Raw genomic sequence first — 21,727 nt, 5'->3', positions numbered from 1 at the left:
AACAAATATCTGATATCATCTAGAGGCTGCTCTGTACGCATTTACTCAAAAAAGAAACATGAAAAAAAAAAAATCTGAAAAAAAGGTGGGAAGGAGCGGAGAAGAAGGGAGATGGGGGACGGATGGATGGAAGGAAGGACAAACGAATGGACAGAGAGGCGGGATTTGGAGAGCAAGAAAGCTAATTATCTAGCTCATCTGTTGGGTTGCACGGGGAGAGGAAGTGATGCGAGCTACTAAAGGACGTCCACCCCTCCATCCCCTCCCCATCCACAGTTTCCTGCTGTGCTCTGATGTCAGCTCTCTTTAGACAACATGTGTGCTGCCGACATGCGCCAGGAACAAACCCTTTGTTTACCCCCCCGCCTCTTCCCTCCATCCATCCTTTCCTCCCTCTGTACCGTCCATCTTTGTTCTGCGTACCAGCAGGCTCCCTGGTTGTTGAAGGGAACCACAGGTAAACAAACAGAAAGGAGAAGGGAGGGAGGGAGAGGGAGAGTGGTTGAGGGCGGGTGGTGGCTTTGAGGGGGGGGGATCCAGATGGTGCAACAGATGTGCTAGCAGCAGCAGCTCTGCTGTGCAGACAGACAGGGAGCTCTGAGCCGGGTCTCTCTGCTCTGCTCCCATCACCTTCCCTCTGCTCTTCCCCGCTATTCTCTCTTCTCCTCTGAAGGCTTCTGTTCTGCTCTTTTGAGGTCACTTCAGCTCTAATGAGTTGTGTTCCTGTCCGTCTCCTCCCACTCTGGCTATGTTGTGTTGGTGGAGAGCAAGGTGGCACAGTCAGAAGAAATAAAAAAACACCCTTCAACTGGAAGATGAGGGTTCAAGACCCGGTTCGGGCAAAGATCCACCCTGCTGAAGTGTCCTTGAGGAAGAGATTAAGATCCTCCAAGCTCCAGAGCTGTGATTCTGTTACTGACCCTGATTAACTCTCCTGTTTTGTTCTGAAAATGTGTCTCAGTGTGCTCCATCCTGTTTAGTTCTACTTTGTTCTGTGCCCCCATATCGCCCTCCCCTCTGTGTAAAACAACTAATATGCTCGTGTACCGCAGTGGCCAACAGTAAACCTTGTGCAATAGCAAACTTGAGGACTTGCTGCTGTGCAGCCGCGTTAAGATGTTCTCAAGTGTGTGAGGCTCTCTAATGAGAACCTTTAAATGCAGCTCCTCGGGGAGCCTGAGCCCCAATGACCACCTGATTTGGCTCCATCACATCTGTCCAACGCAATCTGCTGCCAATCTAATAGATGGCCAAAGACTACCAGCACTGGAAAGAAACAATCACTTAACAATACAATAAGATTAGTGCATTGCTGGTGTTGTGGCTGAAGTATTGTAGACGAGCTGTAAGACAGAAAGGTGAGTAGGAGACAGTGGAAGTGGGAAGCTCTGCTGAAGCCAACCAGTAACATCAGTGGAGGAGGAGGAGGAGGAGGAAGCACTCACCTCTCTGCTGGTGTTGAGCCTCCGTTTGCTGCAGACGCAAAGTCAGCTCTCTCTCCCGTTCCCGCGCTGAAAGGGTCGCAGACGCCATTTCCTCCTCATGAGCCCGTTCTGAACTCTCTCGGTCTTGTCTGGGGAAGAGGACCGGAGTGTTAAACTGTGAAATTTCAAAATTGTTGTTGTTCATTAAATGCAAGATTTAATCACAACATGGCTACCTACAGTGTGTGTGTGTAAAAACCAGTGTTCATCCAAACAGACGCATTAAATATTAGTCTGCTGGTGGTTGAGTTCATCAATACTGGAGGTTACAACTTCAATCTTGAATATAGAATTTGACCTAGACTAAAATATATGCTTGCTTCAGTAAAATTGATTACATTTCAATCAAGGTAGTAACGTAGATAACTTCAGGATCAGAGGTGACGAGAGAAAACAGGAGGAGAGTAAACAAGATAACGGAGTACAAAAAGGAGACTCAGGGGGTAGAAGGGTAAAAGCGTCAGGCAACCGACGGCTTGAGGACCCCTGAGTGGTACTGCAGCTGTCTACGAAACACCAACACTCGCAGAACACAACGGTCCATTTCAGACTCCTCTGCAAGAGCGTAAAACGAAAAGATTGGTCTGCCCTGAGATGTCACTTTGCTCAAGCTGCTCATCATCCTCTGAATTTCGAGAAACACCGATAATTCCAAAAACACGTGTAACGATACAGCTACGTGACATCAATTGATCAATCTCATCTTCTTTGTACAGGAGGACTGCACTCGTACGCGATCTCCATGAAAATAACTGTATGACATTGTGATAGCGCATTTGGTTGAGATCAAATAGCTCTAATCTCGTCTCAAAATCTAAATTGTACAGGTAAGATGCAAACTAAGGTGGCTTTTGAACAACGTTGCATTTTACTACCGTTTGAACCAAACTTTCTAACTCCGCAAAGTCCAAATGTAACAGGAAAAGACAAAAGGAAAGAAAAGAAAAACTACAAAGACAGGCAAAAACGAACAAATAAACAGAACTCTTCCTGTAGTCCAAAGGCGCTAATGAAGAGAGAATTCTCCAGTTTAAGTGAAAACTTTTCTCCCCTACAGCGCTTGGCCTGCATCTCTAAAGTGACCGCGTCTGTCTGTTCCTTCGTGTGTGTGTGTGTTCTCCTGCTGTCCTGCTGTCTGGGGTGTGAAAGCGGGTGGCGGGTGTGCAGGGGACACAAGGAGACTGTGTGTGTCTGTACTCGTATAAGTGTGTGCGTGAGTGTGTGAGAGTGAATGAACCCCCGCTGGGCTTGAACAGCAGCCTGAGCCACCAAAGCGCACACCAGGGCTCAGCGGGAGATGGCGGGCAGGCGTTGCCAGCCATTTGGTCCTGCAAAAGGTTCCAGGGGGCCGTGTGTATTTGCGTATGCCTGTGTGTGTGTGTGTGTGTGTGTGTGTGTGTCTGTGCGTTTGGGGTGGGGTGAGGGGGAGGGGGGGAGTCACACCAGACCTGTTTACCCACCAATTAGCATCAGACAGGCCGCCAGAAAGTTCCAGCAGTCAGCAATAGAGTGGTGGTGGTGAGGAAGAGGAGAGCGATGGAAAAACAAGAAAGAAAGGCAAAAACACAGAGCTACATATTTGGCATCTGTTTGATTTCGCTGATCTACTGAACCAACATTTTAAAAAGTACAACTTCATAAAGTTGTACGCAACAGAGCAGAGCAGACTCGGGGGCCTTCAATGTAAAATGCAACCTCGAGGAGGGTCAATGATTCTACGTTCAGTTGAATAAGTAAGACCCGAGGGTTTGAATCCTCATGACCATGGCCTGAACGCCTCATAGAGGATCAAATCAAAGCCGGGAAGTCGGGCGACGTTATCAGGTTCTTTACCCTGCGCCATTTTGTATCCCCAATCAAATCCAACACGTTTACTTGCAAATGTCTGTCACAAAATGGCTGCTGATGAGCACTGTCAAATTAAAGCATTACAAAAAAGAGAACGCAGAGGAGAGATGTCAGCGGAGAGCCAAGCCCTGGAGCAAGCGTTGAGGGCGACGGGTAGAGCAGAGGCTGAATATGTGGGGATGGAGCTGGGTAATTCTCCCTGGACAATAATCTGCCTTCCAGCTAATTGGTGAATGGGCTCTGGGTTGCTGCCTGTGGCAGGAACTCTTGTTTGGGCCTAGGAGGCAATAGACTGAATGTTCAGTTAGCGGATAGCTGGGCCTGTTTGTATATGCCTGGCCTGATGCACTGTAGGACAGCTTGATAAGTATGGCGAGAGCGGCATGGGCCAGGGGCCTAAGGTAGGCTGGAATAGCTCTGGGGCTGCGGCCAGGTACAGTGGCTGCTGGGTAAGTGGGAGGTGGCAGAGGCGGTGGCTGGCTGGCTAGCTGGCTGGAGCCGTGAGGAAGACGAGGGGGCCCAGTCTGCGCTGCCTGCCTAAGTGGGCACTATTCAAGCTGTTGCCCATTAGATGTGGGGTGCCAGGGCCTGACCAAGCACAGAGTTTGCAGCACCCCATGGTGCAGCCGGCATCCCACGCCAGAACCACCAAATGCCGCGGTTTATCAGAGAACGAGCACAAATTGGAGTCAGACGGTGGACTTGGAGGAATTGGAGACATTCGACAACGCCAGACACCACTGACCGCTGTTTGGAGAAAAGTAAAGTAGACTATACTCCCTCCCAATGAACACAATGTCACTCAGACGCATGCACAGAAAGTCAAATCATACAGAATGTGAACACACACAAATAATATTGAAAAATCTGTGTGTGAATTGCACAAAACATACAACGGTCTTTTGTTGCAATTTGAAATAACTAAGAAACTTCAACATGATATTGTACAAAATAATAGACATACAGACTTATGGAAAAGAGTGAAGAGAACAAGCCCTCAAACAATACATATTCATAATTATGCTCTGAGAGATATTCCTGTGTTGCAAAATAAAAGGTGTGCAATTAACATACAGGTGAACAGATTGTGACCTCAGCCGAAAGCACAAATATGTTAACACACACGCGTTGTTCACAACAAAGAGTTGTCGAGGACGAGATGAGGAATCAAGAGGAAGACAAGATGAAGAAAAACTATTTCTGTCACAGAAGACATCCGCATAAATAGCTACACTCACAACTTTTTGTAGCGCGTTTTAAATGAGATATTAAATGAGTGTGGTTTTTAACAGATGATAGATTTGTGTATCACCCGTCATATCTTAACTGCTTGTAAAAATAATAAACAGCATAAACAATATAAAAAATTAATAATCCCCAAATTACCTTTAAAAACCTAGATTTGGACAAAGATTTTTAAAAAAAACTATTAATTCCCATTCCATTCCATTCCATCATTGAAACTGAAGCACTTGCAGCTCCAATAATTATCCGACGAGACTTTGATTTGGATTTACATCAATGCAGCGACGCTGTTCTTTAAAATTACAACTGTTAACTATTTACTCAACTGCTCAAAATGGTGACACCCGTGATGATTCATGTCTTGTGGAGAAATTCCAGTGGATCCACAGCTATTCATGATAGACTGCATCAATCAGACTGCATTAATATTCAACAGTTTGATGCGCAGAATTGCAAAGATGATTTCTTCTAATGTGTGAGTGGGCTTGTTTATGTGTGTGACTGAGAGACGGTGAGACGGAGGCCTTGTGCCGGCCCATCTAGCCGACACTGCCAACAAAGGCCGAGTGCACCGCGGAGAAAATAAAGTGACATATTGAACATTCGCTGCGCTGCGTATCATTGATGCGGGCGTACAATAAACATCTGAATTGTTTTGTGTGGCAGACCGCACACCGTGTCACACAATTTCTCCCTCACACGCACCTCAATGTGTTTTAGCACATTTTTATTAAACCTCGGGGTGATGCAAGTCAATCACTCTGCTGCCACATTTTTTTTTCTGACACTCCTCTCCTCACCGCTCTTCTTTATGAAGCCAACGCATCACACACAGAGGCAGCCTGATGCAGCTTCGCTGCTCCTTTACTCTGTTTCCAGCCGATCGGTCCATCCATCCATCCATCTATCCCTCCGTCCATCTCTCTGTCCACATCGTTCTCATCTCTGCTCCGATCATCTTTTCTCCTGTTTCCATCTCTCCCTCCTCCCTCCCCTTTGCCTCCCACCCTTTTTTTTCCTGTAACTAAACTGGCTGTGTCTCTCTCCATCTGCTGGTTCTTCCTTCAGCGGCCCTGCACCTGTTCACACCTCCTCTCCTGTTGGCCACCTCTTCTCTCTTCTCTACCCCCTCCCCCTTTATCTCTGTCTTTCTCTCTCTCTCTCTCTTTCTCCCTCCCTCTCTCTCTCCTCCCCCCCTCCCTCCCTCTGCCAGGCCCGTTCCTGGCTCAGTTAGCCTCTCTGTCATTCAATCCATCTGTCTGCAAGTCAACTTTGTTTACAGCGGGCGGCCCAAGCCTCTTTTCTTCTTCAAGGAGCGCTGAAGCCCCCCCACTACCACCAAGGTCAGTTGCGAGCCAATCGAGCCTGGAATTATTTTTAAATGGAACTGTTAAATTAAGACACAAAAAAATAAAAAAGTGCCTTCCCCTTCAGACACACGCGCATAAGTACGGAGGATAACTCTCTTGAAACGTGCACATCCGAAATCTTTCTGTCCGTGAATAAATACATGCGTTCACAGACGGCCACAAATTGCACGGACCTCACGGAAACAAACGTTCGCTGTTACAGCACGCATTCCCTCGGAGAAAAACACAATTCAAGTAATTAGCTGCTGATTGGCCTCTGTCATCCTCTATCTGCTCACGAAACAGAACGAGAGAAGTTTAAAAGTCTTAATTGGCACAGATGACTTAACACGGGAAGGGCGGACCGGCAGCGGAGGCATCTGTGATTTTAAAAATAAACACACAGCATACGTACAATATGCTCCCATACTGACCCAATGCAGAAAACCCAGGACTCTACAGAAATAGTTGTGGATAACATATGTGGCAGGGCTGAGGGTCAAATCAATTTCAGCTGTGAAGGTAAATGATCGCCTGGAATTCATTAATTCAAATCAGGGAGCCAGTTAAGTTGCTTTTCATGAGACATTTGATAAAGTGTATAGTTCATGCAATATTCACCGTTACGGTGTCTAATGCAATAACATAGTTGCTGGATGACAGAAGGATATAGGAGGCAAATAAATAAACTTGTATAATTGATATGCACAAATGTTTTGAAGACGAAGAAGAGAGCGAGGACAGAAAGTTTAAGAGGAGGGAAAAATATAGAGCAGCGAGAGGAGAAGGTGTGCAAACAGAAAGTTTGTGCCACATGGAGTGTTCTCCCCGGTGTGAGCGCAATCCACCTGTGTTGGAATCCACTTCACACCTGAGACCTGATGTCGTTCAAAAAGCTCCTCACCCCTTCCACCCGGATACGAGCTTCAGGGCAACTGGCAGGAAGTAACATGTGCCGTCGCTCTGTCTCTCGCTTTCTCTCTCTCATTACCCACCCAAGTAATCTTCAGTGAATTCCTCTATTATCTGCTTACTAACTCGCCCTCTTTTTCCTCACTTCTACTCCTCCCCTCGCTCCTGGGCCATTAGATCAGATGCCTAGAGAGGGAGAGGCGGCCATTGAGCTGGAAAACAAAGAGAGCCTTTTTTTTTTTAACTCAGTGGGGGGGGGACAAGGGCTGGAGATGGAACTGTAGGGGGCTTGTGCCCATCCGGTGTCCGCCTGTACATAAACACCATCGCCAGCCTCACTGCTTTTCTCCTCTGCTCCCCTTTGCCTCCTCTATGCCATCTACCCACTTCTCTCTCTCTCCAGTCAAAACTTCCTATGTATTCTCCTAAACGCTCTTCTCGCAACAACTTCCATATGTCCTCTTCCCTTTCATTCTCGTCTACCTTTATCTATTTGCCCTTCTTCCCTTTTTCATCCTCAGTGTCATCATCCTCCTTCCTAATGGCCTGTGTCTTTGCTTATATCTCCTTTCTAACAGACTGCACTAAACAGCGCCACTGTCGGGGTCGTGTCAATGTGTCTTTCAACCTGGTTCACACAGCGCTTTGTTCTGAACGAGGAGCACATTGATGTGCTTCAGTAAAGCTTTGCTGTTTTTTTTACATAAACATAAACAAAACAAAAACATTTTTTACAACACCAAACTTATGTGGATTGCCTTTTATTTTTGGACTTCTTATGGTAATCATTTCAATGTATACAAAAATAATTAAACTTTCACTCTTTAATGCCTATTGACATACTGGCATATGCCAAAAAAAACACCTGATCATTAAAAAAATATGTTTTACGGGATGTTTCTTTTAGATGTCATACAACCTTAATTTAGCATAGCAACGGAGCAGCTTTGATTTATTTCAAATAAAGCATTAATTTAATAACTGAAGGCAATTTCTCACATCCACAGCATCCTCGGTAGAGGAGATTGAGGGAGCATCCTCTCGTCTTCTTCCGTCATTCAACACTTAACTTCCCACTTTCTTCTCTTCCAGTATTTCTCCCTCTGTATCTTCCAGAATATCTCCACTCAGCTGCTACCTTGAACTTATCCTGTCCTCCTCCCCCACTATCTCTTGCCCCCATCTTTGTGATCATATCCCGATACAATCTGCAGACGGGGGCACTGTCCTACTACCTACAAGGTACTGCTTGGCACTGCTGTGCCCACAAAGGGCGACAGAAAGAACAGGATGGATTGAAGGCAAGAGAGAAAAAAAAGAAGAACAAAGAGCAGCTATATGAAAGCATAGATCAATCTGGTGAAAGAGAGGGAGAGAGGTAAAAGAGAAATGTGGGAAAGGAAGAGCAGCGAGAGGTTCTGTCATGTTGGATGAAAGCTGTGCCTACTGGGCAGTGGGCACCGTGTAGAGTCACTGATGGTGCCACCCTCACAGCAGGGGCGTGTGAAGGCACAAGGTTGACCAGATGACTGACACAGACACACACAAATTAATAAACTAAACATTCACACTGATACGCCTAAAAATGTTCCAGTAAAGCGGTCACGATTTGAGTATGGGAACCAAACATGTCATAGTAAGGTGAACGTAGAATACACGGGAAGTAGATGGATGCACGTTCACAGGCTCAAGTTCTGCTAGGAAACTTTTCGCCGTACACGGTGAGCAACATATGCCGAGGTGAGCACAACCAGCGTGGTCACACAGTCGCACAGGGGTGAGGGCAAACGAAGAGAGAGTTGTGAATAGGACGACTATGGCGCGTCCGTGTTTCTCCACCGCTGTAGGGTAAGCGAATGGAAACGCCTCAAATGTGGTAACGGACATTTGACGACATCAGCCAGATGTGCCGATTATTGGGATGATTCATTTTTGGGTGCATTTAATGATGAAATATAGCCAAGTATAGCCTTATTGATCTCATGTGATTTGGGGATTTTCAGTGTCACAGCATAAGATATGCCTTTCAGTTGTATAGCCAAACCGTGACTCTGGGGTATGAACTGAAAACGTACCTTCTTTGTACCGTTACACCGCATTTTCCAAGTGTATTTTAAGGTCTACATAGTTGGTGGCTTTACATATGTTCTCAATTAAAGACAAAAAAAAAAGATGAACATAAGTGAGGTGAAGAGCGGATGGATGGCGGAGGGCTGGTGCTCTCCCTTTTGTTCTCTGTCCTCCAGCAGTAGTGCCTGTATGTAGGCCAGTGTCCCAGGGCACACTTGGCTGGGGTGACAACAGTTGTAGCCGACAGATTTGCCTCCATCTTGCCTGAGGTCTCCCAGATCTGTCTATTCTATCCATTCCCAGCCCCGCAGGACGGACAGATTACTCCTCTTCTTCATAATTCTGGTACTAATTGTGTGCGATTTTCCACTGCTGAATTTTTAGCATCTACATTTTAACCTTTATGATATTTCTCGTGCAAATAAGTTCAGGCTTCATTCCAGAGTTTGAGTGAGCGAGGCACGCTTACAGGTCTCGTGGTATCATTTATCTTCTGCAAGAAACAGAAGATTGAAGGAGCAGTGGAGAGATAAAGAAAACTTGTCTCCTAGCAGCCATTTACTTTTACCAGCTGGCCTGAATGTGAGAATAAGAGTGGCCATTATCAGAAATGACACTAACACAGCGGGAGTACACAAGTATATGCACCGATATCATATGATCATATTTATCAGCTAATTTACTCAACAAAAGGAACAAAAACAAGACGTTGCTGTCGTGTGTTTACAACCTGGTCAATCGGTACTGTGCAATTTACAGCAGAGATAAGAAAGAAGAGAGATGGCTCCCTCGTACAGAACTGATGATGGAAGTAGCAAATGCATGAGCCATCTCGCTTCTTTCTCATCTCTGCTGAGAGTTGCACTTGCGAAGCACCAACCAGGTGCTAGTGCAGAGTGTAATGTTAGCCAGGACTAACAAAATGTCAGAAATTTGGCAAAATTTGACACATCAAAAATGAGTCACCGCATTGACAACGAGCTGAGATCTAAACCTAGCTTTCAGAGGTCTTGTGCGAGACGTATTTGCTGTAACACTAGACACGACAACATATGGTGAAAGTGGTAGTGGAAGACAAGATACATATGTAAAGGGGTGGAAACAATGTGAGGGAACATTTGATTAAACCAAGGGTTGCAGCACAAAATGTTGGTGGCTTGATTTTGTTTTCTTTTTGTTTTTAGCAAGCACGTGTGCAGCCTAGGCATGTTTTGAAGTGAGTTAGAATAGAAGAAATGTTTCTGCTCAAGAGGCCACGCTGTTAAAATGGTACAGGGCTGATTTCACTCAACTGCATTGTATTTCCACGTGTTAGTTCCCAGCTTTACAAAATGACACATTCTGTTTGAATTACTGCCACATCAAGTAAATGAACACAGATGAACTTATATCTAAAGAGCAGAGAGTAGCAGAGTGAGACAAAGGAGATGAGAGTCAAAGAAACTGAAAGAAAGATAAAAGACTAAGTAGGTCTCAACAGATTGAGCGAGCGAGACAGTGAGAGTGCAGAAGAGAGAGAGAGAGGTGAGAACGCAGGATGGCAGAGAGGGCACTCCGACAGCGAGGAGAGAAGAACGCGGCAAGGTCTCGTCAACGGGCCAACGGGCCCACCACTGTCAACATCATGGCACTCTGTGGCGCGCACACACACGCACACCCACGCACACGCACACACACACACACACACACACACACACACACACACACGGCTGGCCAACGGCCCTCCCAGCTGCCCTATCCGTAACTGTCTGATTAGTTGTGCTAAGCAGCCCCTCCCCTGCCAACCATGGTGCCATCTGCTACCCAACAACATGGCTGCCGACCAGACAAGCGCACACACACACACACAGACAATCACACAAAAAACACACAGCAAGCCTCATACCTGGCACTGCCCCGCTGCTGTCACACAGAGACACACACATCAAACTTCACAGACACAGGTGTAGCCCAAAGGTATCAACACTTAGCATTTGCACAAAGGCGTGCACACAGACTCATCTCATACTCACAACCGAATCTACATGCACACACAAGGCTATTTCTTGCACACACACGCGCACACACACACACACACACACACACAAAGTCACGCACACAGTTGCTGTAAAGGTTGTGCGTATGAGTGTGTACGGTGACAGTGGTTAGGCGTTGCTAATGCCAGGTAGACAGAAAGATGCTGTGCTCAAGTGTGTGTGTGTGTGCACTCGCTGGCAGAGCTTGAGGGTTCATTACAGCCCCCACCTCTCCTGAGCGACTGCAGCCCGCGTGGCGCCCCGGCCCTTTTATTCCGGGCCGTGATTGGACAAGGGCCTCCCGCCGAGTTGGTTTGCAGCAGTTTTGTCGCGCCCAGATTTCACTCGCTGCTCAAAGCGAGCCTCTGGCGGGACGCGGCATCTGCTGCCTCACCTTCCTCATTTACACTTCTCCGCCCTTACACACACACACACAGTTCTGTTCACCGCCTTTCCAGGCCTCGCTATCACGCTCTACAACTGAGGAGAGGAAAAGAGAAGAAGAAAAAAAAGGAAAGAACTAGGTTGAGAGAGCAAAGGAGAGAGCAGCAGCGTGACATGTTTAATAGAGTTTGGGGAACTTGGAGTGGAAGAGTCACAGCAGTGGGTCTGGAGCTTTTTATTTTTCTGCCTCTCAGCATCCATCTTCTGATTTCAGGGTCACAGAAAGGAGAATGAGGCCTTAGAAACCCAGCAAACACTTTGTCTCCCCTTCTAGCTCCGTCTACCTGCTTGTCTGTCTGTTTCATCCACTGCTTCATCAAGATTGGTGAATGTACATTATCCCTCATCTACCTTAGTGGTCTTCGCCAGAGAGATGTCGGAGTCTCCAGCCTCTTCCATCCCATGTAGCTTTGAGACCTCAGGGTGTTCTTCCGCCCAAAAATAGTCAAGTCAAATGTGTTTATATAACTCAATATCACCAATTATCCCCAAAGGGCTTTGTAGTGTGACGTCTTCTGTCTTTTGACCGTCACTTCGGATAAGATTGTTCCCCATATTCCATCCACACCTGATGATTTTTTTGCTTGAAAGGCCACAAACGCTTCAGACCTCTGGGCTAACTAAACCCAAAAGGCCATCTTTAGCTCACAGCTTCCTCCATATATGGTGACCAACATCTGCTGCCACTGCAAACCTTCTGCTGAGATGAAGGAATCATTGTTTTTTTCCCCCCAGATGTGGAAGTTTTGCTGAAAGCAAAACTTTTGTCAAGTTTCGTCATGGTGGGTCTTTAAAATGTTATGACAATAACTTGCTTCACTGGTCAATTGGGAACTAACTGTATAGATCAAAGCCTCCCATTAGACAACTTGCCTGAAAACGTCTTCAACTAAGTGTTACAGCTGCATTTTTAAATGATATGAAAAGTCATGTCTGAACATTTGTCTGGACTGGTCCAGGAATCTATAGTCAAGACATCTCGGTGGGACAGTGACTGCAAGTAAACGTTTTCACTGAAGTAGCCTCATTTCAGCTTCACGTCCATCTCCAGCTCTAAGCAAGCACCCTCATGAACATGGATGCTTGATTTTATGGGGATGATAAAACTGGTGGAAGATTTGGGACCTTGCAGACGTTGAATTCGTCCAAACCACAAAGCAGGCACACAGGTCTCAGCTAGCCATGGATTCACTATGCAAACACACACATCCATCCACATTCATGCCTATCTGGCATGTGTTGAAGCAGAAGTTATGCTGGGCAGTTTTTCACTGAGGCCTCTGGGATCTGTGATCACAACACAGGGAGAGATAAGGCCGGGTGGAGACAAGGAAAGAAGAAGAAAGAAAGTGAGGGAAGACAGGAGCAAACAAACAAAACAAACTTAGTAAAGCCCTCTGCTGGGCTGGGGCTGGGACTGGAGTGTGTGTGTGTGTGTGTGTGTGGCGATGTGAACAGAGTGGCGGGGATTAGGACAGATCCTGGGCTGTCCAACTCACAGCTGGCTGATGATCCAATCCTGGAGCGCAGCACAGCGCACCAGCCGCCATGGGACCCCCGGATGCGTGCATGCATCTGTATGTGTTTGAGTCTGTGTGTACAGGCATGTGGCTTCGACTGATGTGCGTATCAGTGCGCGCATTTGCAGGCATTCAGTTGTACAAATAAGTGTACGTGCAAGTCTGCGCGCGCGTGTGTGTAAATGCGTGCCTACATTTGTGTTTATCAGAAAGGAAGGTGGGGCTATCAGTTGTCAAACAGAGGCCGTCTGCGCTTCAGGTCCCCCTGTTTGAAGACGGGCTGTGATCATTTGGGCCACGACAGGAGGACAGAATGAAAGAGGGGAGCGAGCAAGTTGCAGAGAGAGAATCAAAGAGCTGCCTTCCAAGGCTGGTCATACAAATGCCTTCCAGCCTCGCTACTGTGAATCTCACAGTCTTACTCTCACACAAACACAGTCACACAAACCGGCCCAGTGCAGCTACAAAGACAAGAGAGGGCCAATAGTGGCATGACTACGAATGAACTGCATGCCGTTCTGCATAACCCCAGAAGGCCTGCAGACAGACAGAAAGAGACGGAGAAAGAGACAGAGGGAGGGGAGGGAGACGACTGCTTGAGGTTCATTTGTTTAGTTTGGAACAGCATGAGAAAAAAGCAAGAGAGAACATGACAAGTGAGGGGAAAAAAAGCGCCGTGCGGACGGACAAAGGCAGCTACCAAACCTCAGCAGGTGTGCGCAGGACATGTGGATGTGTGGATATGTGTTTGATACTTGCTTTCTACGCTGCTTCGAAAATGTCCAGTTTTGGAAGAAGAAGAAGAAGAAAGAAACACTTAATTTGCACATATCTCAAAGATATTTTACAACCCCATCTTTAAAAACTCTGATCTTATAACAACAGACATGGCTGGATCAATGGATGGAGGGAAAGATTTTAAGGGCTTCTAAGTAAACACCAAGTTTGGAAAAACAAGCCTGCTGGACAGCTTAACTGTGAGTGATGAGAATAGAAACCAAAATCCTCAGCGTGTCCTCGGTTGAACTGGCGTTCCTGCCTTGGTGTTCACGGTGCTTAGCGTAATGATGAGCAGAACATCAAACGTGACACGGTGGTGACCTGTCGCAACTCTAAAGCTAAAAAAGTCATTCTCATGTATTTGATACATCTGAGACAGTGAACTGGGCTTGAAGCGCTCGCGCAATCTTATGTGTGATCGTTCACACAATTATGAATGCCTTCAAAGAAAATACATGCCATTTTCTTCCTGTTTGGGGAACTATTATCTACACTACAATACATTCAAAGGTTCACAGTATAATTAGCTCTTTAAACATTTAGGCCTGTAGATTTTTGTGATCTTCAATCTTGTGACAACATTAAGGCTCTCAACACAGACATGTAGGTCTTAATAGCATGTTCCTTCACGCTTTTTAACTTCATCAACACGTTTAATTTATTCATCACTGTTGGGATTTATAGTTCTTATGACTGTTATACCTGTGTCAAAAAAAGCTTCTTTTTTTTTAACTCTAAACATGGCTTTACATTTGATTTTTTGATACTAAAAGTGAACATGCTTCTCATGCACTACTGGAGGAAAATGAATATCCGTATTAAATCAGTATCGAAAGTGGCTTAAACTGCTAATGACCAAAATTGAATTTGAATGGCTACATGCTCAGCCAAGTCAACAGCTGTCAAACATCTAGTATGCATCTGTGGATAGATAAAACTATAAACTCTCTCATGCACATACACCCGCACACATGATGGCAGTAAAATGGTTTAGTCCAGTGGCTCCTCTAGTACAGGTCAAAGTCATCATGTTGCCACATCAATATGAATGTCACTCTCCACAGCTGGCTACAAACCCCCCCCCCCTCCACACACACACACACACACACACACACACACTCCTTGCCTCATCCCTAAAACACATGACGGCCCGCCATGCAGCGCTGGCCAGATGACAGACAAACACACTTATACACAGATCAAGCCGGGAGCTGCGCTGGACGGACCCACACACACCCACACACCACAGAGTTGACAGGCATAACACACACCTACACACACACACACTCATAGATTACACAAACTTGCATCCCCGCAGCCTCCAGCACCACAGGGCACCACCGCCACATCTGTGCCCATCTCAGACACCTCGACTGTGGGCAGCGGGGGTGAGAGAGTGCCCTGGGCGGCTGGCATGGGCTGGCAGGGCCCTGGCAGTGGATGGTGTGGAAGGAAACAGCAGCCAGCGGATGACGGGAGGAACAGAGGGAAGAAAAAGAAATAGGAGGAATGCAGGAGGATCAAAGAATAATGGGATAGAAAGAAGATGATAGAGAAAAAAAAGAGGAATTTTGTCAATTATAGGGGAAGGCAAAGAATGACTCAGGACAATGAAGACGAAGCAGCTGCAGGTGGATAAGATAAATGGATGACTGTTAAGAAGGATGTGATGATAAAAGAACGAGAGAGGAAGTGAAACCGGGAACAAATTGGGAAAGAAAGATGCAGAAATAGATAGAAAGAGAGAAGATGGAGGCAAGAGGGAGGCGAGCCGGTAGCGCCCGTCGTGAGAACGGGTGCAGGGCACTGGCAGGTGGCACTGAGGCCAGGCTGTCCAGTGACCATCAGTAGCACTTTTCTGTGTGTATGTGCGTATGTGTGTATATGTGTGTGTGTGTGTGTGTGTGTGTGTGTGTGTGTGTGTGTGTGTGTGTGCACCAGGGACAGAAGAAGGCTCAAGCGCCATTTTGGCTCTGCTGGAGCTATTGCTGAGCTGGGCTCTGGCCTAGTGGCACAGAGTGGGCAGTGTGTTCATGTGTATAAATATATGTGTGTGGGGGTGTGTGTGTGTGTGTTGCATTATGTTGTGGCATGCTTAACAGGATTAGAGGTGACCTGGTGAGGTCCAGTTGGTACCGGGACCATTGCACAGCGGTGCGCATGTGTGTTTATGTGTGTGTGGTTTGTATAATAGGATTAGCTGTTACCTGGTGCGGTACAGTTGGTGTGCTGGTCTGAACTGGACTGGGCAGGAGCTGGGCAGAGGGGAGTGTGTGTGTGTGTGTGTGTGTGTGTGTGTGTGTGTATGTGTGTGTGTGTGTGTGTGTGTGTGTGTGTGTGTGTGTGTGTGCGTGTGTGTGTGTGTGGTGGCATGTATAATAGGATTAGGTACTACCTGGTGAGGTGCAGTTGGCGCTGGGCATTTGCCAGCTGTTCTGCTAGGCTCAGGGCTTCGGCCTGCCATTGGCTCACGTCCTTTTGGACCACCTCCAGATGCTGCCGACAGCCAACCAGCTCTGAGCTCAGTCTTTCCACTTCCTGTCCCGCAGAGATGGAAGGGGAGAAGGAAGAGGCGAAAAAAGATTTCAAAACAACCCACCTTATGTCCGCAGACTAACAAAACATTTAAGTGAAGCAATTACAAAATCAACCTAAAAAGGTTAAAATGAGAATGATTTGATTTTCTAAAAGTCTAAATAGTTTGACTCATGAACTGTAAAATAGTTTCAAATATGGGTGAAATTTATATCGTCTATGAGGCATTGTATTTAACAAGCCCTGTGTCCTTTAAAAAGTGTAACCAGCAATTCTCTGGTACTGCATATTGGCATACTTAAGTTATTATTTCCACTTGACAGTCTGAACTGATGCTTGAACAAATTATTTGGTATAAATATGAAAGTTAGGAAGTATTGAAGGGGTTGTTGATTTGCACTCTTACACCGTCCTCAAAATTGGTGTATGCTTATTATATTATCAACTAAACTAAAAACTTGAGTAATTACTTAGGCCATGTAGTAAATCTGAACTAATCAATGGGTTGAATTCAGACGTACCTGCGCAGCCTTTTCCATCCGTCTGCTGCTCTTGCTGTTGAGCTCTCGGAGCTCTCGCTCTGCCTCCTCTTTCTTCAGCTGGGCCTGGCTGAGCTGATATCGAAGATCCACACACATCTACAGATGACATGAACTGATTAAAAACAGCCGGTCCTTCGATTAACAATTATTGATTCCTGTTGATTGTCTCATCTTTTGCCATTGGTTAAAATGTAATTTGTATAATCTTATTTCCTGTCCTTACCTCCAAAAGGTCTCACTAATATAATTACAGTATGTTATAATACTGATGGCATTAATATTCTACTATTTACATGTTTACTCTTCCAAAATTAGCCATGTTAACATTACTCCATTATGTGCATTTTTATCATCATTTATCATCAACTCAATTATGAATAAGAATAATGTTAGAAAACATTTAATTATAGTGACACACAAATGTGACACTGAACATTTGTTTTCACTTTTGCACTAACCCAACACAGTCAGAGCTCGTCAATAGAAGAGAGTTGGTATAGATTTGGTGTCTTCAAGAGACTTCAGCAGGGTGAACATCCGCTGACATGCAATGCTTGAACCAGAATCTTCCCAACCTTGCAGTCCAGTAGGCCATTTAATCAGTGCTTTGCTACCAATTGCATCATTTTGCAATACAACCTAGTTAAAACCTGGACTAAGCATCTAAAAAACAAGGCTTGGTTTTTACCTTCCCATAAACTCTATACATGTTGAAGTCGCCCTTCCAACAGCGGAGAATAAATACTGAAATAGATAAACCTTTGCTGCCACCCAGTGGATTTACAAAAGCATTACAGGCAGTAGAGCCTGCACCGGAGTATCAGGAGTGTTCTGAAGAGACATAGTTTTTTAAGTACTAGTCTAGTGTGTAAGCACTAATAATAAGTAAGAATACATACATGTTGACTTAAGGTTGTCTTGCACAATGCAGACAGTGTACCTTGGTATTGTCTTGTTCCTGGCTGGTAAGTTTGCAAAGAGTATCTTCCAGCTGACTGGTCAGTGAGCTCTTGTCTCTGTGAGCTCTGTGTAGCTGTCCTTCCAATTCAGCAACATGCTGGGAGACGCTCGACACCTGATACACACACAGACACACACACAATGTTTTATTAGTATTTTATGGAACACTATAAATGGTAGTGTTTGCTCTTGACAGCAACTGTGATAGCTTGAATAAGATCAGCCACAGTGCATGGCTTCAATACACTTAAGCGCAATAAATGTTGCATATATAATTATTTGTATTATCAATCAAAAACATGTTATACTTCAGCCAAACAATTTCAATATTTCTCTGTGGTGGTTGTTAAACGTCATAGAAGTGATGTTTCAGTTTTTAGTATTTCAAAAGCAGCCAGAGTGGTGGATTGGAACTAGATACATATACAATAGTTGCCCAGACACACATAAAGTGAATAAGTAAACTTTACTGTCTGTGCCAGCTCCCCCCTCTGTTTGTGGGCCTCAGCCCGGCCCTCCTCTCGGGCCTCAGCCAGTCTCTCCTTCAAAGCCTGTCCTTCTCGTTCTATGTGTTCCCGCAGTCGAGCTAGCTCCCTGGACAGCTGCTCACACTGCACCTCCACCTGCGTGCATACAAACAGATACAGAGGGTCTGTCAGAGGTAACCCATCTGCACACACTAGGAATAGTTCACTTCTATTTTAGTGGACAACTCAAGAGGAAATCTTTTAGCTGAGTGTAAGAGCTAAACAAATCAAACATACAGTTTGAGCCAAAACCACTGAAAAATTGTGTATTTAAACACTTAATGTTTCTCTGACCCTGGCTTTGTACAGATTTGCTTCTTCCGCCATCTCCACAGCCTGCTTGACTTGGAGACAGGCTGACCACTCCCTCTGTTGGGCCTCCTGCTGACTCGTCCGCACGGCGCGCAGAGCCTCCAGTAACTCATCACGCTCCCTAAAAGACAAGAAAATGTACGACCAGCATTAAAAAATAAATTCTGGATCTTGTTTTCTTTGTATATGTAGTTTCCTTTTTTGTATTTGTGTGCTACCACTGACTTTTTGAGTCTGTCAATAGCCTGGACATGCAGGTTTGTGTGAGTCCCAGCCAACACCGCTTCATGCTGAGCACACTTCAGACACAATCCTGCCACACGAGGAGCTCCATCAGCTCTCAGTGCATCTGCAGCCTGTTTCTCCCGGTGTCTCAACCGATCCTTTACCTCCTCACACTCCGTCTGACTGACTGACAGATCCTTCCTAGAGTTGAAACAAGGAGAAACAGAGATGGGAAAAGGACATTTGTATTGTTCTTTTAATTAAACAATAAAAAAAGAAAAGGCCATATTCATGGCTTCACAGCTGGAGTACACTGACCTGAGGGAGATGATCTGAGTTTCCAAGCTTTTAATCTGGGTCTGGTAGATCACTTTCAATTGTTCCTAATAATCATAAACATGTTCAGAATAGACTATGCATGTACCCTTAAAACACTATAAATAGGTCAATGGAATTAGAAAGGATGGGATGAAATTATGATTTTTGCCACACTTTCATAACAACAGTATGTTTGAGCAATAAAATGTGAAATTGAATGCAAAACACGAGAAGGAAATGCACTTTGGAAATATATGCATTTGTAAAATTATTTGATATTTCAACATCCTGAGAGCATTAGCCCAGCATTTCCTTTCAGGAATACAGTGATTATACAGACATTTCATGACTTGCCGACCGCCATGAGGGTTGGAGGTGAAGATGAAGAACTGAGCAATAACAGAAGGAGAGCACAAAAGCTAATCTATAATCAATACCAGTTCATTTTTCCATGTGGTGTGTTCTGCTTTTTGCAGCATGCTGTGGCTGTTGGCTGCCAAACTCCCATTCACCTGCAGAATCAGATAGAGATTACTTTTTAAGATCTTTATTACATTTTACAAGAAGAAATATAGTTTGAAATAAATATGGTACAAACATTTTGTAAAGCACAAAAACCCTAAAAAATATTTTGACACACAAACGCACATTACCATGGAGTTGTGGATTGTGTATTCTTTCAGTGATTCATCCACAGCTTTGGATTTGAGGTCTGAATAAATCTTTTCATTCTCCACCACCACCACTCTGATCCGCTGTTTCATCTCATGCAGCTCCTCCTGAACTCGTGCACACGGAGAAGAGAATCAAAACGTATCCAAAATGGCACAATAGGACAAAAAAAATGACTGCAAATATAAACACATAAACACACATTTGTGCACATACTTTGCACAATTTAACTTCAGCTTCCAGATGTTGGATGTAATCTGACTGGTTGTGATTCATTGGAACCAAATCCTGGAACGCAGGCAAGTTGGACCGTCCCTCCTGCTGTACTCTCTAAAAGAAGAAAGAAAAGACGGAGGAAAATACAAGAGAATGGCGAGCAAAATATTAATCTAATGATAATGACAAAATGATTTACCACATTTAAATGTAGAAATCGTACTTTAGCTTGATAAATCTGTAAAGCGTGATCTTGAGGTTGAATGCATCTTATTATTTAATCACGCGAAGCTGCACACTCTACCTTGGATGGAGACTGTTTCTTTGAAGGAGCGAGAGGAGAGGACATTTCTCTGCCCTGCTTCAGTAGAAGGCTCTTCAGCTGATTAACTACAATGACAAAAGACAGAAACAAGCATGCGCACGCACACAAGATTTTCAATATAACATTGTGTTTTGTCAGTCAACAAGATGGTGTACTATTAAGTCTTTTCAAATAGTCGTCCCACATCCCCAATCACTGGGTCACCTGCTTCGCTCTGTGTCTTTTGGCTCCATGCAGCCGTGTCTTCGGCCATGGTGGCAAAGAGGCTGCCATCACTGCATCTGGGCTCCTCCACCTCTTCTCCATCAGAGCTCAGCTGCTCCAAAGCACTGCTTAGCTGCTGTATGCTCTGGTTGGCTCGCTCTGAAACCAAAACACACTCATGGACACCAGGTCTCACGGAGTATATTATTTCTGTGCCCCTGCCATGACAGTTTAGTTGGTGTCTGTGAACTGAAACACTTGCCCACTACCCAAATTAGAGAGAGCAACTGGGCTGTATAATAATCTACTTTTCCATACACAAATAACTAAACAGACAGTTGATGGTTACACAAGTTTTCACATCCAAATGATTATTTATTGTTTAATGAAATAAAAACTTAAAGCAGGTGCAAAACTCATCACAGGTAAACAAACAAGTAAACAAAAATGGCTATTTTTACAGCAGACATGTTGCTACGTCACAGTAGCAAAAACACTGGTGCATTAGCGACATTAATGATGGTGGCTGCATGGTATTCAGCTGGTTTTCTGCACACCAGTCCACACCGCCATGGCTTCAGGGACTATCATGTATAATAATAATGTCACACCTTGGTGTCCTTGGCAATTGTTTTTGCAAGACTGTTAATACGTTGCAAGTATAACATTAGCTGGCTTAAATTGGAGCATAACACATTAATATGCGTTTTCTTGAAAATGTTGACAAGCCAATTAATCCATTATCAAGACGCTTGCTGGTCGGTTGGACTGTGAACCAACAACAGGTGGCAGTGACAGAACGTTACAGCAGGAGCAAGACATTTTGCTGACGGGAACTTTTAATACACCACCATGGCGGTGTGTTATATTAAGCTAACCTAACTGACAAGGTAAGGTTAGCTAGCTTAACGACTCTACCTTTAGCTGTGAGCACTTTAATTAGCGAGCTAACCATTTAACAACTTACGTCTCAGCTCCTTTTGGTAAGCCCCCAGCTGCTCCGCGTCCTCCTCGTCTGAGTCGACCGGTTTCATTGATGTGTAACTGACGTTAAATCACGTTGTACTACCAGCATTAACTACACATGCTCGGCTGAGTACAATGTTTACAACAACCGTAATGCGTCTCGAGTCTCAACAATGGAGCGCTTGTTTTGGTCACCTGCGTGCAGCGACAGAGTTGTTCTTGTCTCCTCCAATGTTGTTACCTGTAAGACCGCCCCGA

General features: G+C 45.1%; 1 protein-coding gene across 2 annotated transcripts in view; it reads right to left on the bottom strand.

The window, feature by feature from the left end:
• sdccag8 (SHH signaling and ciliogenesis regulator sdccag8) overlaps positions 1-21,727 on the bottom strand; it is a 42,385-nt gene extending 20,658 nt beyond the window's left edge. For both annotated transcript variants that reach the window (XR_011077108.1, XM_068568627.1), the window contains exons 1-14: positions 21,471-21,727; positions 20,504-20,662; positions 20,279-20,364; positions 19,975-20,088; positions 19,740-19,865; positions 19,524-19,598; positions 19,087-19,151; positions 18,769-18,969; positions 18,526-18,664; positions 18,175-18,327; positions 17,685-17,819; positions 16,724-16,840; positions 16,063-16,205; positions 1,446-1,573 (exon numbers count right to left, since the gene is read on the bottom strand). Coding sequence is in view for 1 of the 2 variants with exons in the window: in XM_068568627.1 (XP_068424728.1) it covers positions 1,446-1,573; positions 16,063-16,205; positions 16,724-16,840; positions 17,685-17,819; positions 18,175-18,327; positions 18,526-18,664; positions 18,769-18,969; positions 19,087-19,151; positions 19,524-19,598; positions 19,740-19,865; positions 19,975-20,088; positions 20,279-20,364; positions 20,504-20,662; positions 21,471-21,537 (1,708 nt within the window). In the remaining variant the exon portion in view is untranslated. The remainder of the gene's footprint in view (positions 1-1,445; positions 1,574-16,062; positions 16,206-16,723; positions 16,841-17,684; positions 17,820-18,174; positions 18,328-18,525; positions 18,665-18,768; positions 18,970-19,086; positions 19,152-19,523; positions 19,599-19,739; positions 19,866-19,974; positions 20,089-20,278; positions 20,365-20,503; positions 20,663-21,470) is intronic.

This window comes from Clinocottus analis, unplaced genomic scaffold (genome assembly GCF_023055335.1).
Source record: "Clinocottus analis isolate CAN_PGR_092001 unplaced genomic scaffold, fCliAna1.0.p SCAF_8, whole genome shotgun sequence".
NCBI classification, from domain to species: Eukaryota; Metazoa; Chordata; class Actinopteri; order Perciformes; family Cottidae; genus Clinocottus; species Clinocottus analis.
The sequence above is the reverse complement of the archived record's forward strand: the minus strand, read 5'-3'. Positions and strand labels throughout refer to the sequence as shown.